The 15,972-nt window shown below is 48.9% G+C and overlaps 1 protein-coding gene across 1 annotated transcript; it reads right to left on the bottom strand.

The window, feature by feature from the left end:
- Positions 1 to 317: 317 nt before the first annotated feature.
- Positions 318 to 8,417, bottom strand: FAM210B (family with sequence similarity 210 member B). The gene is made up of 3 exons (XM_079129451.1): positions 8,162 to 8,417; positions 3,048 to 3,220; positions 318 to 2,839 (listed from the first exon to the last, which is right to left on the bottom strand). Exons 1-3 carry the CDS (start codon positions 8,345 to 8,347, stop codon positions 2,623 to 2,625), a joined length of 576 nt encoding a protein of 191 aa, XP_078985577.1. The 5' UTR covers positions 8,348 to 8,417; the 3' UTR covers positions 318 to 2,622.
- Between the last annotated feature and the right edge of the window lie 7,555 nt (positions 8,418 to 15,972).

Here is a 15,972-nt window from a genome sequence, read left to right as displayed (position 1 = left end):
CTCAAGGCAAGAGGCAGGACGGCAGATGTGTCGAAGTGGCCAGTGTGAAGAGACTTCCATGTCTAAGCAACAAAGTTGTCGGGCTTCCAAACATGACTGAGTGCAACTGCAGAGGTGAGCCCTTTGAGGCAAGCCAAGCTGAGACCAGAGTACTTCGTGTACTGTCCACCCCAGCCCACATCAGTGCCATGTGACCACAGTATGCTGGGGACATTGCCTCAGATCGTCCCACACAAGCAAAGCAGCTCACAGCAGCAGCACAACAGCACCCTAGTCGGTGCTGTTGGTGATCCACAATCATGGTTTACCAGAAGAGAAAAAGTTCAGAAACTTTATTTCACAGAATTTAAGCATCTCATTTTGTCAGATTAAAAAAATCAGGCAAACAGCAGCTTGCTTTGTAAAACAGATCAGTTTCATTCTCTTCGTTCAGTTGAAAACAATGTAAGTACGAACATCCGCATCTTGCTGGTGAATCTGCATAATGCTTGGTTTCCCTGATCCTTTGACCTTTTTTTTTTTTTTTTTCTTCTGTCTTGGCCATAGGAGTGGGATTGGGGGTTAGAAAGTGATACGGCTATTTGGTATGATTCATTTTATTGCTTGTTTTTTCCAATCCCATTACTGGCACACAGTTTGAGAATTTAAACCCGTAATCCTGAGGGGCTCCTGACTAGTTTTTTGTTTTTGTTTTTTTCTCAGTACTGGGGATTGAACCCAGGGTGTTCTACCTTTGAGCTGTGCACCCAGCCCTTTTTTAAAATTTTGAGACAAGGTCTCTGCTAAGTTGCCAAGGCTGGCCTTGAACTTGCACTTCTCTGCCTCACCCTCCCAAGTTAGCAGGGATGACAGAGCATCACTGCGACTGGCAAGGCCAGCTTTTTGCATAGGCATTGCTAGGTGTCTGGGAGACTGGTGCATGTGGGGTTAGGAGCCCAAAGCTAACAAATCACTGTCTGACAGCTGTCTAGGTCATAAGAGAAATCAGTACTGGTGTTGGGCATATTGCTTGCTGTGGAGAGGTCCTTGGAATTAAGTTTCAGAAAGGCGGTTCAAGTTTTAAATCAGTAAGTGCTCCTGGAAGTGAATGAACAACTTTAAAAGGGGAGAAAAATATATAGTTCTACTATAGTGATATTGCAAATGGATGTCTGTCCCACAGACTCTTTTAAATGTTAACAGATACTGACTGACAGGGGCAACTAGGGGCTAACTAGGAAACTGTCAACAGCCAGACTCAGTAAAACCAACAGTCACTTAACAGTTCCTTTAGTTTTTAAAAAAGGAATGGTAGTCAGAAAGATATATGCAACTTCAACCATGCAGCAGGGTAACTGTTAAAACTGGGTTCCCAGAATGGGGAGCAAGTGCTCTGTATCAGCACAGCTCAGGAAAAAACGATGCTGAGTCCCACAGGAGGAAGCCTCTGTGTGGTCTCTGCCGTTTCTTTTTCTGTTCTAATCTTCCTGACACTCGCCCTTGGCTGGATGAAACTGTCCTGGTGGACTAGTTACACCTGCCAACACCACTCTCCCTGGTTTGTTAAAAGTACTACTAGGTTTTGTTTTTGTTTTGGAACTGGCCTTTGAACCCAGGGGTGCTTTACCCTTGAGTTATATCCCTAGAGCTTTTTATTTTTCCGACAGGATTTCACTAATTAGGTTGCTGAGGGTCTTGCTAAGTTGAAGCTGGCCTTGAACTTGAGATCCTCCCACCTCAGCCTCCTGAGTCACTGGGATTACAGATGTGCACCACTATACCTGGCTAGCTGCTACTAGTTTTTTAAGGAAGTGGTCCAAGTTTTTCATGTATATAATTTTAGCTCAAAAAAGTAATTACTCAGTGTAAACATTGTGACTATTTTGGAATGTCTGAAGTTTGAGATAGAGTTAAGCAAAGATTGTCTTAGCTTTTCATATGTGCCAAATTCCTCTGAATGTAGGCATTGGAAACCAAGTGATCTTGAGCAAGGTTTCCATGTTTTACCTGAACAGAGATATGACCCTGACCTACTATAAGGAAATTTCAGAAAAACACTGGAGATGGGTCCCATCATGTCCAGATTTGACCAGTGGAGCACAGCAGAAATGCTTCCTTTTCACTAAACAAGTAATGTGTGTCAAGGGGCTGGTGCTGACTGTGGTGACACACCGCCAAGTTCTGCTTTGTTAACTGTGCAGCACAGGCAGCTATTTTGCAAAATGCTGCAGGTTAAACTGCAGGCCACTGATGGCAAATAGGGAAATTTTTAAAACCAGCTAAATAATTCCTTGCTTTTTAAGAACTCGAGCAAAGATGAGCCCCCTGAGGTTTGTGCAGGTACGCCCTCACCAGTCAGTGATTTTCTAGAGGGAATGTTCTGTAGGTGTTTGATGTTGAGATGCTAGTTCATGTGTGATGTCTTGCTGACACATGTTCAGGGCCCTCTGATGAACAGCATTAACAAACTAAAGCAAAAAATTACAGTTATTAAAAAACCTGCTTTTTGCTGGCAAAGGTAAAATTAATGCATGAGAACACAGCAACAAGTTTTTTCCCTCCACCCCCAAAAACCAACCCTAAAAACCAATCCAAATTGTGTAATTAAAAGAAAGGTTTCAGTGCTGATGAGCAAGGTGCCCCTCAAGGTTTTGTACCTGGAGATTTAAAAAGTCCTACTTTCCGAACGTATCTGACAATGAAGGGCACGGAGACTAAGGTGATGCTGATCCTCACTGGTGCAAACAGCTTGTGGATTGCATAGGCCACCACAAAGGTGCTGGTGCCGGCTGCCACGCTGGACAGTACCGGTGACTCTTTAAATCCGAGTTTGGGCAGGATGGCAGCCATGTCTACACCACTGGAGGGGAGGCAAAACAAAACAGAATGAAATGACCATGCAGCAAGGCCTTCAGCTAGGAAAGCAGCTTGACTATGAGATTTACCGGATTTTTTAAAATGTGATACAAGTAGCTGGATGAATTAAAAGTCTGAGGAATAAAGTTCTCACTCACACAGGATCTTACATGACATTGAAAAAATACACCTATTACTGTTGGACACCTTACCTGGAGACCACCGTGTAAAATACCCCCAAGGAGACAAGCGAGATCCCAATGTGCAGTGACACGCCAACAGCACCGTATTCTTGAAGGACCTTTTTCAGTTGCTGTGACTTGCTTTGCTTCCCCTCTGTGCCACTGGTGTTGCTGCCTGATGTGTCCGTGGCTCTGCTGGGGTCCTGGGCACACATGCACCAAAGAAGGGAGACCTGGTTGGTGGTCATTGTGGCTTGTGTACTCACTTCTTCACCCCATAAAATAAATGTCAGTTCCCCTCTTTCTTCCTCAGTGAGCTAAGACTAAGTTTCACTTAGTGTCTGTGCAACCAAAGGCTAGGTTCTAGCTATGGCAGGCAGAATGATGGCCCTAAAGATGTCCAGGTCCCAGTCCCCAGCACCTGTCACCTTACACGGAAAAAGAGTTTTGTGGACGTGATTAAGGATCTTGAAATGGAGAGATGATCCTGGATTATCTAGGTGGGCCCTGTGTCATCACAGGGTCCTTATCAGGGAGAAGGGGGAGGTAGGAGAGTCAGTGCGGGGGGAGGGGATGGCAGGTGGGATCTGGAGGAGCTGTGCTGCTGGCCCATGGAGGCCAGGGCCATGGCCAAGGAACTAGGCAGCCTTTAGAAGCTGCAGGAGGAAGGAATTGGATTCTCTTCTGGAGCCTCCAGGAGGAACAGCCTTGCTGACCCCTTGACTTCAGAAGTGAGACCCATGTTAGATTTGACCCCCAGCACTGTCAGACAGTGATTGTGGCTGTCTGTTAGAGCAGCAAGAATGACTCCTGTACTCCAGGACTTATTTACTTGGGGATGTCGGTGATAGTCCTTCGAATGCTTTCTCTGAGCCAGGCTGTCCTCCGCTGTACCATCTCCACCTGCTCCTCCTCTCCTCCTCGCGGAAGCCTGTGGAGGTAGGCACTACTGTTCTCGCCACCTCCCAGAGGAGCAGCACAGTCCCTGGCCCAAAGTCATTAAGATCAGAGCCTAGGTCACCTGGTTGCCGGCGTGGGCACATGACCACCACGCTGTACACTACTGAAAAAGGACAGTGGGGAAAAAGCTATGGCTTATTTACTCCAGGACCAAGACACACCTGAAACAAAGGGAGAGTTCTGTATAAGTGTATGTGGCATCTGTTAACACTTACAGATCATCCACCAGGCCTGGGATGTTTGGGAGAAAAACCAACCCATTAAACAAAAAATACAACCGAGAAACCAACCACACCTGTTAGAAAAAGCAAACCTCCGTAAGAGAGCACTTTTAACCAAGATTCATCGACAGTCTCTACAGCTGGCCTGGGCAGGCAGTGAGCACAGCCCGTGAGCTGGCTCTGCTTAGAGATCCCGCAGCTGTGCTGTTTGCCCACTGTTTTAGCATGCCGCAGCTGAGCACACTGCAAGGCCAGGGGAAGGAGCATGCCAATCCAGAAGGCACAGGAGATGTGCCAAGGACACAATAGGGCCTGACAGCAGCCTCCAAGCCTCGCCCCCTGTGCCTGCACAGCCCCAGCGGCCAGGTGGTGCGAACTCTGGCCTGCTCCTGACTTGCCCTGGGAGCCACTGCCTGGAGCAGGGTCTCTCACTGAGTGTCTGGGGTGAGGCTCCAGATGCTGTGTTTCTCAAAGGCTGCTGTCTGTGGGCACTGCAGAGTAATGAGTTTATAGGGAGCTCTTCCACTTGCACCTGTGCTGTGCATCCAGCCTTTGGTTTTACAGATGTGGGTGAGTCTTGGTACTGGGCTTTGTCCTCAGCTGCTTAGATAATTCTAAGATCAGCCAGGGTAGCATGCCTGGCGCTCACCCCGAACAGAAGGGAGTGCTGCCATTGCTTTTCCATTTCACGTATCTCAAGTGGAAATGGAAATGTTACCTCCTCCAAGAGGTCCTCCATTGCCACCTTCAGGTCTGTCAACTATCACACTCTGAAACTAACAGGAAACCGTCAGTCCTGTTGGAATGTTTCATTCCTACCATTCATTGTCTTGCAATGTAGCTGGAAGTCTGGCTGCCTTTTATGGCCAGAAGGCCTTTGCCAAGCTAGACGGTGTAAATAAAAGGGCCCTCCGCAGAGACGCTGTGCTCAGTCTGGTGAATGGACAGACTGGCACATAACTGAGTTAGCTTTGGCCAAGTGTCAAGGGTGGGGATTGAAAGGAGCTTTCACCCGCCATCAGTTTAGCAGCAGGGTTTAGCCCGGGAAAGGCCTCTAACTTGCCATCCTATTGGCTCTGGCAGCTGTCCCATCACCATGAGAGGCAGTAGGGCTTGTATCAGAATAAGCCGAGCTCTCCGCAGCCATTGTGACTGGGGGTGCAGGGCTAGACAGAGACCTCGAGGACAGGGCAGGCAGTGTGTGCTGACCAAGCAAATGGAAGCTGGTGACCACTTTCCTTCCTTCCCTCAAGAGCTGGAAAGTTCTAGAAAAGTGTCTCCCTTTAGGAACGGTTCTTGCAGGACATGGAGGGCACTGTACACTATTTTTCCTTGCCCTCCTGAGGGTCCATACTCCCAGCGCTGTCGCACCCACGGAAGTATGATGCTCCCTTTCCTGCCCCAATATTTATAAAGCACAGAGATCTTTATGAGAAGAAGGGGCAAGAAGGCTGGAAGATGAACCTAGGACCTGCGCACAAGTTGATCACATATTTTGGACTGATACTTATTTTCATTCATTGGATAAACTATAATGACACTATATTATGCTTACTTTGTGCCAGGCATTGTTCTATTTTGGAAATATGAATTCATATAATCTTTATCACACCTCTGTGAGACAGCCATTCCTAGCATCCCCACTGAACAGACGAGAATCCTGGGAGCCCAGAGAGGCTGCATAACTTACTGAGGATCATACAGATTAACTGTCCGAGCTGGGACTCAAACTGGAGTCTGGTTCCAAGGTCTCTGCTTGTAACTGTGCTGTGTTTCCTGCATATTCAGGAGCATCTTCTCAGTGCCAGGCACTGTTCCCAGCACAGGAGACAGAGCCATGAATAAAACCCACCATGAGCCTATGGTCCAGTGGGAGTGAGGGACATCAATCAAGAGTGAGATACCAGAGTTGCCAGAGGTGCCAAGTGCCGTGGAGGCGCACCTGGCAGGACCTTCAGGAGGGAAGCTGCAGGTCAGAACAAGGGAGGCTGAACTGACAGGACAGGACGGCTCAGGGCGAGTCACCTGCCTAGGAGTTCTCTCCCCTCCCTGAGTCGTCAGTGGCCTGCGCGTGCAGGCCTCACACAAGATTGGATCATGTTAACTGGAAAAGGCTGGTTTCCTCTGTGCTTTACGGCCCCCTCCTGTTACAGAACAGCCCCTGACTGTAGGCAGAGGTGGGCTGTCTTTCAGGCACTTAATTAAATGCCTGATATATTTTGAGACCCCAGCTGGGTTCATCCTTCTTGCCTTCCAGTGGGGGCATCTAGATGCAGCCCCTAGGGGAGGAGGGGTTCCAACCAAAGCCAGATCTTCTCACCTGATCAGTATCTTTTGTTCTAAACCATTTGGTTCTGATCCTACCTGGATTCCACCCATCCATTCTAGAGCTGGACAACCAAGGACAGATCATAGGCCCCTGGGCTATACTTCTTTACTGTGATTTTAACAATTGCTAATGTTCATCTAGGATATGCCAGATGTCAGAAACGAACATTATCTCATTTTACATTCACACTCTATGAAGTGTGAACTATTAACATCCCATTTTACAGGTAAGAAACCGAGAGAGAAAAGTGAAAGCATTTGATCAAGGCCACAGCTAGTAAATGGAGACCACCCTTGGTCCCAGTCCCACTGTATAAACACATCCCTGTCAGTAGAGGGCCTAGGTTGGGGATGAGAATGATATGGCTGACAGAACAGATAAGGAAGAGGCCATTCTAGTTAATTAATGCAGAGAAGACCTGCCTCATGGGGTTAAGGGGCGCCCAGTGGAGGCCCCTGAGGCATCACTGGTGGTCAGGGAAGGCTTCCTGGAGGAAGGGATGCCTGGGTTGAGCTATGAAGAATCGACAGGAGGCAGCCTGGTGTGTGTGGGAGGATCCCAAAGACTGTCCTCAGGATTTAGAGGCAAGGCCCTTGTGCCACGCACCAGGCAGGAGAGGAGAGGGTAGGGAAGGAAGTTTCTCCGCCTGTAGGACAGGCTTGGTAAGAGCATACACCAAACAAATCTGGCTGCTACTTACTAGAAGACTAGGGAAAGTTCCGGAAATGCTGGCACAGTTCAAGGCAAGCCTTGCATTAGCCCATGGAATTTTCCCCAGACTCTTGCCTGGAAAGTTAATTTCAGCCCCTGAAAGGTCAGCAATGCTGGGTTAGCCATGCAACCCAGAGTGCAGAGTTGGAGGCACACAGATGAAGGACCAGGGCTCTTCAGGTCCTGACTTGCCATTCTTGTTTCTGCAAACTCCATTACTACTTCCTTTTTTTTTTTTTTTTTTTTTTTGTGGTGCCGGAATTGAACCCAGGGCCTTGTGCATGCAAAGCAAGCACTGTACCAACTGAGCTATATCCCCAGCTCCATTACTACTTTCTTTAGAGACCCACTTTAAAAAAAAAAAAAAGGAAAGCCATTCTTAATGGAAACTAGTTTTCACTGAGCAGCATGCAAGGCAACCAGGATGAGACATAGTTCCACACCATGGATTTTTCTGCCTGAGGAAGATTGCTCTTCTAGTTAGATAAAAAGGGCGGAGCAGCAAGGTAAGGAGCTATTAGATAAGGCAGAGCCCAGAGAAGTGTTCTCTTTGGCCAGTACCCCAGTGCGGAGGCCTGAACGGACTTCAAAAGGGGCCACATCAGGAAGTTCACAAGTAGTCCAGGCCCCCTAAGATTCTCTTGCTACACCACTGTCCTGGCTGAACACTTCGGACGTTGGATCTCTGCTGGGGACTGTGTGACCTTGGGCAGGGCACCAATACCTTCCTGAGCCTCAGTTTCGCCTGTCTATTGAGAAGAGCCACGTCGTGGCTTATAGGGATCTGAGGACTCAGGGACCCCTGAAGTTACCGGTCTCGGGCAGCTCCAAGTGCTAGGCTGTCCTTGCGGCGGAAGTGGCCTGCCCCTGGCACAAGGCTTTAACAGCTGGGGTCAGAGGTCAGGATCCTGTGGGAGGCTTACCTGGTGGCCGCGGCAGTTGCCACCAGCGGTGCGCAGCAGCCGGGCGTCTGGCCCAGGCCGTAACAGGGCCAAGGCCAGGGGTGGCGGGGGGCAGGGGGTGGCGGCGCCCAGGAGCCGGGTGGCACGAAGCCGGACCCGGGCACCCATCCTGCCCGCCGGGACCAGCAGGGCCAGCAGCGCGGCCATGGTGCGCGATAAGGCGCGGCGGCTGGCGTGCGGACCCGGGAGGAAGCGGCGGCCGGAGCGGAGTGGGCGGGGCTGGGGCCGCGTGCCCTCCCCGGTCCCGCCCCCCGGAGCTGGAGCCGGGCGCAGGGTGGGCGGGGCTGGAGATAGGCGCTCTTCCCTCTTGGCTCCACCCACGGGCCCCGCCCTCCGGAGAAATGGCCTGAGCTTACGGGGTTGCGGGCGCGCGAGCCTTCCGGGTCCCGCCAGCCCCGCCCCTCTGGAGCCGGGATCCGCGCGGAGTGGGCGGGGCTTCCGGCGCGCGCGCTCCGCCCTGCCCAACAGCCCGGGCCCTCTGGGGCGAATCTTCACGGGTCTTGGCAGGAAGCTGGGGCTTGCGAACTGCGGTGGGATTGAAGGGTGCGCACGAGGATGGGGCGGGCTTACGGCCGCGGCCTGCCAGCGCTCTCATGCCGAGTGGAAAGTCCAGGCACAAAGTCACACGTTGATTCCATTTCTGTGAAATGCCCAGAACTGGCAAAACTTCAGAGACCTAAACAGATGAGGGCCCACCTGAGGCTGGGAGTGGGCCATGGGACTGACCGCGCAGGAGCAGAGGGGACATTTGGGGCTTGGAAGATCAACTGAATAAGTACAACTCGTGCCATTGGACACTTCACACGGGCCAGTCTTACATAAGCAAATTATATCTCGAAACAATTTTAAAAGTCCTCAGTGTTAGCTGCATTCCAATTTAACCAACCTCTTACAATCATGGAAATCAAATTGGATACGTGTGCACTCTACTATGCTATCTAGTTTGTAAGGTGGAGTTACAGCCCACCAGCTAGAGGGTCTGTGGGAGGTCCCACAGCAGCTCTGATGGGAGTGCTTCTGCTGAGGTTTGTACAGGAAGGTGTGGAGAGTTTAAGGGAGCCGGTTCGCAAACTGATCCTACCAGTCCAACTGTGTGGTTCTGCGAGCAGCCACTCAATCTGATTGCGGTCTTTTTTTCTATAAAATGAGGACAGTAATAGTCCCCCTCAGGAAATCAGAGAATTGTTTGACACCTTCCTTAGAAAGGGCCTCACCCCATGCCTGGGCAGGTGGAGAGCTACAGGTTAGCTGTGATGTCTTGGAAGAGCCCTGCACTCTGGAGGGCCCCTTCTGGATGGCACCTGACCTTGAGGTCCTACCAGTCCCCATGATTTTCTTGTCCCTGGGCCTCCTTTTGTTCATGTAAGTTTCCTACCCAGACTTCTTATCAGTTGGGTTTTTGATTTTTGCTATATGATTATTAGGGCAGCTTTGTTTTTCCCTTTAAATTTGATGGTAAATATAATACTGTAATTATAGACTTTCCATGCCCTTTTTCTTCTAAATATGAAGTGGAAATTGTCTTCCTTTTAATGTAGTGTAGACAATGTTCTTCACTTTGACTTTTTAAACTTCTAATATATTTTTTTTTCTGTTTATGTAAAAAAAATGTTTCTCATTCTTTTAAAGTCTGTTTAGCATTTCTAAGGACTGTAATGCACTTAACAGTCCCATGCTGGAGGACAGTTAGGCAGTTCTCAGTCTTTACTGTCACAAACCATGATGCAGTGAGCCCCCTGGTACTTGTGTTTTTATCCACGTTCAATTATATCTATAGGTAAACACCCCAAAGTAGACTTGCTTGGTGAGAAGATAGATATATTTGTACATTTCAAGAAATGGTAAAATTATACTCCATAGAGGTTGCAAAGTATGAGAGTGTCTATTGTAAGAAAAATGCAGCTCAGTTCGGGTTCCAAGGCAGCTTGGACTCTTGAATCCAGGGTAGCAAGCACTCTGGGGTGCCTGGTCTGAGTCGCAGCCCCAATGAATGCGCCCAGAAAACCACTCTGCACCCGGGAACTCACCCGAGAGATTTTACTAGGTGGAAAACCAGAGTGTCCGCTCTCAGGGCTGGAGAGAGAGAAAATGGCCCCGAGAGCTTCTCTTAAGTAGCGGAATTTCGCGGGCTAGCAACAATTGGGCCAGTTGCTGAGGAGGAAGTTCGCAGGTTAACAATTGGACCAGTAGCTGCCGAGAATGTTTGTAAACTGATGAGTGAACCTGTGACTGGCTAGGATGTCCACAGACTGATGATCTGTGTTGTAAAATGATGTGTGTTTTGGGGGTCAGAATAATGGTGGCAGCAAAATGGTAGGTCTGATGCCAGTATCTATTTAGCCTCACCCTCAGATACTGTCTCAGCAGACACTGTGAACTGACTTTTCCCCCTTAATTTAAGAGTTGGACAGTATCAAAGACAGCCATGTGAATAGCATTGATAGTTGTATTCATTTTCTATGCTGCATAAAAAATCACCCCGGATCCCATTTAATTCACCATCTCTGTAGGAGCCAGCCTGGCTTACCGGGTCTTCTGCCAGGTTCTCACTGAAATGCCTAAGGCTGGCATCTCATCAGAGGCTTAACTGAGAAAAGATCCACTTTATAGAACTCTTCTTGCATATTTATAAAACTAAGGGCCCCAACTTTTTACTGGTTGTCAGCTGGAGTTCTAGAGGTGTCACATGATTCCCTTGAAGCTTCACACAGTAGGGCCATTTGCTTCTTCAGGACTCTCAGGAGTCTTCCCCCGCCTCTCACCGCTTCCTTGGGTCTGCCAGGATGGACTCTGATATCTCACTGTAACCATGGTAGTGACATTATATAATCTGCCACATTCAGTGGGCTGGAAACAAGTCACAGGTTTGCTCACTCTAGTGGAGGGGATTCTAGGAGGGGCTACCCCCAAGAACATGACTCAGTGAGGGTTACCCTGCCTAGAAGCAAGTTAAGTTCATACAGCAGGGTGTGTTACAAAGGGACCTTAATGGAGGAAGGAAGAGGAGGGAGGTTATGTTTCAAATAACGTTATGTATGGGGTCACTGAGGATCAAAGAGTGCAAGGCCTGCCTTACAAAGGACAGAGCTCTGTGGCTTCAGACAAAGGGCACTTTCCTTGCCTCAGAGTTTTTGTCTTGGAGGGTTGTTTAGCAATAATTAACATAAGTTGCCAACTCCAGAGCTCTCCATGGTCCAGGCTTCCTGTGTGGCTTGCAGCAAGGTCTCTGACTCCCTTATTCGCCCAAGCTCTATCTGATGCGAATTTCCCTCTCACAGAGCTTCACCCACCACCTTCCACATCTGGATAAATAGCAAGTTTTTTTTCCCAGTTGTGCATCCTGGGGTCATCCTTGGTACCCCTGTTTCTCTCTTTTCAACCCCTTAGTAAAACTCTGTGGGCTTTTCCCACATGATACACAGTTGACTCTCCATATGCATGGGTTCCCTATCCTCAGGTTCTGCTTTTGACAAACCACGGATGGAAAATATTTGGTACCAGGGCTATAGCTCAGTGGTAAAGTGCTTGCCTAGCATGTGTGAGGTCCTGGGTTCCATCCCAGTACTGGAAAAAAATTAAATAAAAAATTGCCTCTGTATTGAACATGTATAGACTTTTTTTCTTGTTATTATTCCCCGAATGATACAGCAGAATAACTGTATGTACAACATTTACATGGTCATAGGTATTATAATTCATCTAGAGAAAATTTAAGGTAATCAGGAGTGTGCACACAAGTTACATGCAAATACCACACATTTTACATGAGGTACTTGAGCATCTGAGCATCTGTGGAGTTTGGTACCTGGAACCCATCCCCATGGATACAGAGGGATAGTTAGTTAGAATTTGACTGTTCTCCGCCTGCCCTAATTTGGGCTCTACCACCTGCTGCCTGGACTTTTCCCCAGCCTTCCCTCTGGTCCCCAGGTTCTGCCCTTGACGCCTGCCTCCACCCAGTAGCTGCAGTTGTCCCTTTAACCTGAATATCAAGTCACTTTACTTCTCTGCTCAGCCTGACAGCCCCTGTGGCTCCTCCTCACTGCACCCCAGCCTTGGGGCTCTTTGTTGGCCCTGGCTGTTCTTTGGGGTTACTTGCATTAACACCAATTGCAGGTCTGTACACATTGGCACCCCCTGCTCCCTCTGTCTGGGCATCTCCAGATCCTCACAATCACTCTTTCACTTTGCTCAGGCTTCTTCCTTGGGCAGCCTGCCAAGGGCCAGGAGACTTGATCGTCCCTGCTGCCTCTATTTGATGTCATGTACTTCATCACTGACTGGCAATGAGTCCTATGTGTATATGCGCATTGCTAGAATGCAAGGTCCGAGGGTGACAGGGAGGAACTGGCTGCTGGAGTCGCGCTGTAGGGATGGCCGTATGTAGGACAGTGGCCACCTGAGGGGTGCCCGGGAAACATTTGCTGAAGAGTTCCTTTTCCATGCCATGCGCCTTCCCTGTGCTTGTCCTGTGAGGTGAGCAAAATGATGGCCAGGGGTCTTTGCCCCACCGTGTTTTCTAGCAGTGAGCATGGGGTTTGGCCTCAGGACCCGCCAGTGCTGGGGCAGAAGTGAAGAGGAAGTCCTTTCTCCCCTCGAGCCATTCTGAGGTGAGCTGGAGGAGGGAAAAGCTGTGCAAAGTTATTCACCCCCTTGGTGGGGTCTCCAGGGTGCTTCCCACTGGCCAAAGGGATTTAGTGGCTTATGCGCCATTTTCCAGAAGGGAAGGGGTCATGGGGAACATCAGGAGGAGCTTAAATGACCTCAGGGAATTTAGGGGACTTGGAAAAACATACCAAAGGCCTGAGACAAAGTTGTAGGACTGCACAACAGACAGTGGTTGGAAATGGATCCCTTCTGGCGCACTGACTGAGACTGTAGAGAAGAAAGTGGGGCACGAGTCTGTCCTTGCTGCAATATGGGTTCAGTTGGGACTAGAGGTGATTAATTATCCACCCCCAGGCCAGGGGGAGTCAAGCTCCCAGAGTTCCTTTGTTAACACACTCAGCATGCCAGCCCCATGTCGATGTCGGGTGACATTCCCTGGGCTCCCGCAGGGGCTTCTCTCCGAGGCTGTAGCAGAGCACACGAGATGCCTGGCTGGGGGAGCGAGATCTGATTGGTGAGGGACCCCTGGAATGGCGCCCGGTCAGCGTGGGGCTTAGGGCTCCCACCACACACTTTTAAAAATAATCTCTCTCAGGTTGTCATGTTTTTTCTTCTTATATGTGTTGTTTAGTACCCTTCTAAGCAAAGTAAAATGAAAGATTTATCCTTTTAGCATATAATTCAGTGTTTTCCTTTGCACTGTGTAATGTCAATTTTATTTATTTTTTGTGGTACCAAGGATTGAACTCAGGGGTGTTCTACCACTGAGTTCTTTCACCAGCTCTTTTTATTTTGCTTTTAAAATCTTGAGGCAGAATCTCACCAGGCTGCCAGGACTAGCCTTGGACTTGCGGTCAGCTTCCTGAGACTCTGGGACTACAGGTAAGTGCCACCAAGCTCCACTATTATAAATGCAAAAGTGAGAGCACTTAATTTGCCTGGTGACATCTTCAAAATTACACAATTCGTAATTCACTTTTAACAGAATAGTAGAAATCCTGCACAACAATGATGCAGCTCTTCCATCTCACTTCCCTGCTGGGGAGCCAGGCACGGCGGAGCTGCGCCCCAGCCCTTGACTTCACTTCTTGATCCTTGCTTGTTCTACTGAAAGGACCGGAAGGAAAAGGCATTCTGGGTGGCCCTCCTATTTTTTCCTTCTGTGGCATTGTCTGTAGCCTAGGTGCTCAGCTAGGCGGGACCAGGCATAGGAAGGGGTGCAGTGGGCTCCTGTTCACTCCTGCCCCTCACAGCAGCAGCGCCTTCTCTGTGTGGGGAGGAAGGTGTCTGTGGCGGGAAAGCCTGGCCCTCGCGCTGCCCGTGTCCCTCTGGTCACGAGGTGCATGCTCACCTGGCACTTGCTTGGGTTTGCTAACCCCCACTCCTCGGCCCGCTGGTATGCTGTGCTTGCGAGGCATCGTAACCCCACACGAGAACTGGGGTATGTGGGAGTGTCCATTGCTCCTCTGCACGTGCTCCACGGTCCCCATCAGACTTCACTTGCCCAACACAGGTTTAAAGGTAGGATTAAGGATTCCAAGATGGCAACAGCAAAGGATTTTTTTGTGTGTACTCGGGATGGAAACCATGGCCTTGCACATACTAAGCATGTGCTCTGCCACTGCGCTGCACCCCTAACCCCCTAAGTCTGGAAATCCTCGTTTTACGGGTTCTGGGATCATGATGCAAAGGGAGCATGGAGAAATGGCATTATTTTTTAGTGAAAATGTTCTCTCTCATCCTTCTCCCTCTCCTCCCTCCACACTGCTCACTGGGGGCGCCTGCTGCTTCCTGTTCCCCTGACACCCCTGTGTGTTCGCTTATGTTCCTGTGCTCATCCGGTCCTGTGCAGACTGTGTGCTCATATGCAGAAATAGGGGCTATTTTGTCAGTTTCATGAGAGTAAGATATTACTGCATACTGTATATTTTCCCCATTAGTATTGCCAGGTAGAAATTCTACCAACTGTTAGAATTTCAATTTATTCTCTAATGTAAAAGTACAATAACTTATTCAGCTACTCTCCTCTTAAAAGACATTGATTTTGGTTCCCGTCTAATGAGATGGAAATTAAGATTCTTCTTCATGTGTCCTATGAACACATGCTTTTATACTTATTCATTTATTTATTTATTTATTTTTGATACCAGGGATTGAACTCAGGGGCCCTTGACCACTGAGCCACATTCCCAGCCCTTTTTTGCATTTTATTTAGAGACAGGGTCTCACGGAGTTGCTTAGGGGCTTGTTAAGTTGCTGAGACTGGCTTTGAACTCACACTCCTCCTGCCTTAGCCTCCCAAATCCCTGGGATTACAGGTGTGCGCCATTGTGCCTGGCCAGATGCTTTTATTCCTATGGGGTGCATTTGTAGGGCAGATTTGAGGGGCATATACTTTTATATGAGCAGATGTTGCTAAGTTGTTATCAAAAACCAGTTTCTGAATACTGCTTATCTGTCTGCTGGATGGCACTTTTCCTCAGGCTCACCTTCAGTAGGCATTGTGCCAGTTCTTAGCTCCTTATCGCCTGGTGGGTATCTAAGTGTCTTGGAAGGAGAGAGTTTGAGAAAGCAGTGCCTTGGTGGGTGAGAAGTGAAGCAGCAAAAAGGGGTGGGGAGAGGTGGCCCTGTCCTGCTGCTTCTTCACCTGCTCCTTACGGCTGGATCTCTGGTGGGGCATGTCCATGCAGGTGGGCTCTGAGCACCTGGATGGGATATTAGGTCCTGAAATATTAACTGATCCTAAAATTTCAGTATTTTATCATGTGTTATTTTATAATACGAATAATAGGTAATATCTCTGTATATATTAAGAAAAACATGATACTAAAATGAATGCCCACATCACAAATCCCTCTTTGGAGCCACCAGTACTGGCATGGGCTGAAGATTGCAGGGTCTTTCTAGAATATTCTGTTCAGTGTGCCCTCAGCACCTCTGCTTTCCCCTTGGGTGGGTAGTACATGATACTTTTGGTCATCACAGAGTATTGAGGACTCAGATTGTGGTTTAATTTAGTTTCAAGAAAAAAAGGTCACAAACATGGGCACACCACAGAGTAGTTTAAACTTCATACCCGTGACCTGCGCACCGGCACTCTCTGCACCCTGTGTGGGCATCCGTGACTGATGTGCCATTTCGTCATGCTGGGCTTTCCTGTGATT

Source organism: Sciurus vulgaris (assembly GCF_902686455.1).
Source record: "Sciurus vulgaris genome assembly, chromosome: 2".
NCBI lineage: Eukaryota > Metazoa > Chordata > Mammalia > Rodentia > Sciuridae > Sciurus > Sciurus vulgaris.
This window is presented reverse-complemented; position numbering and strand designations above follow the sequence as displayed.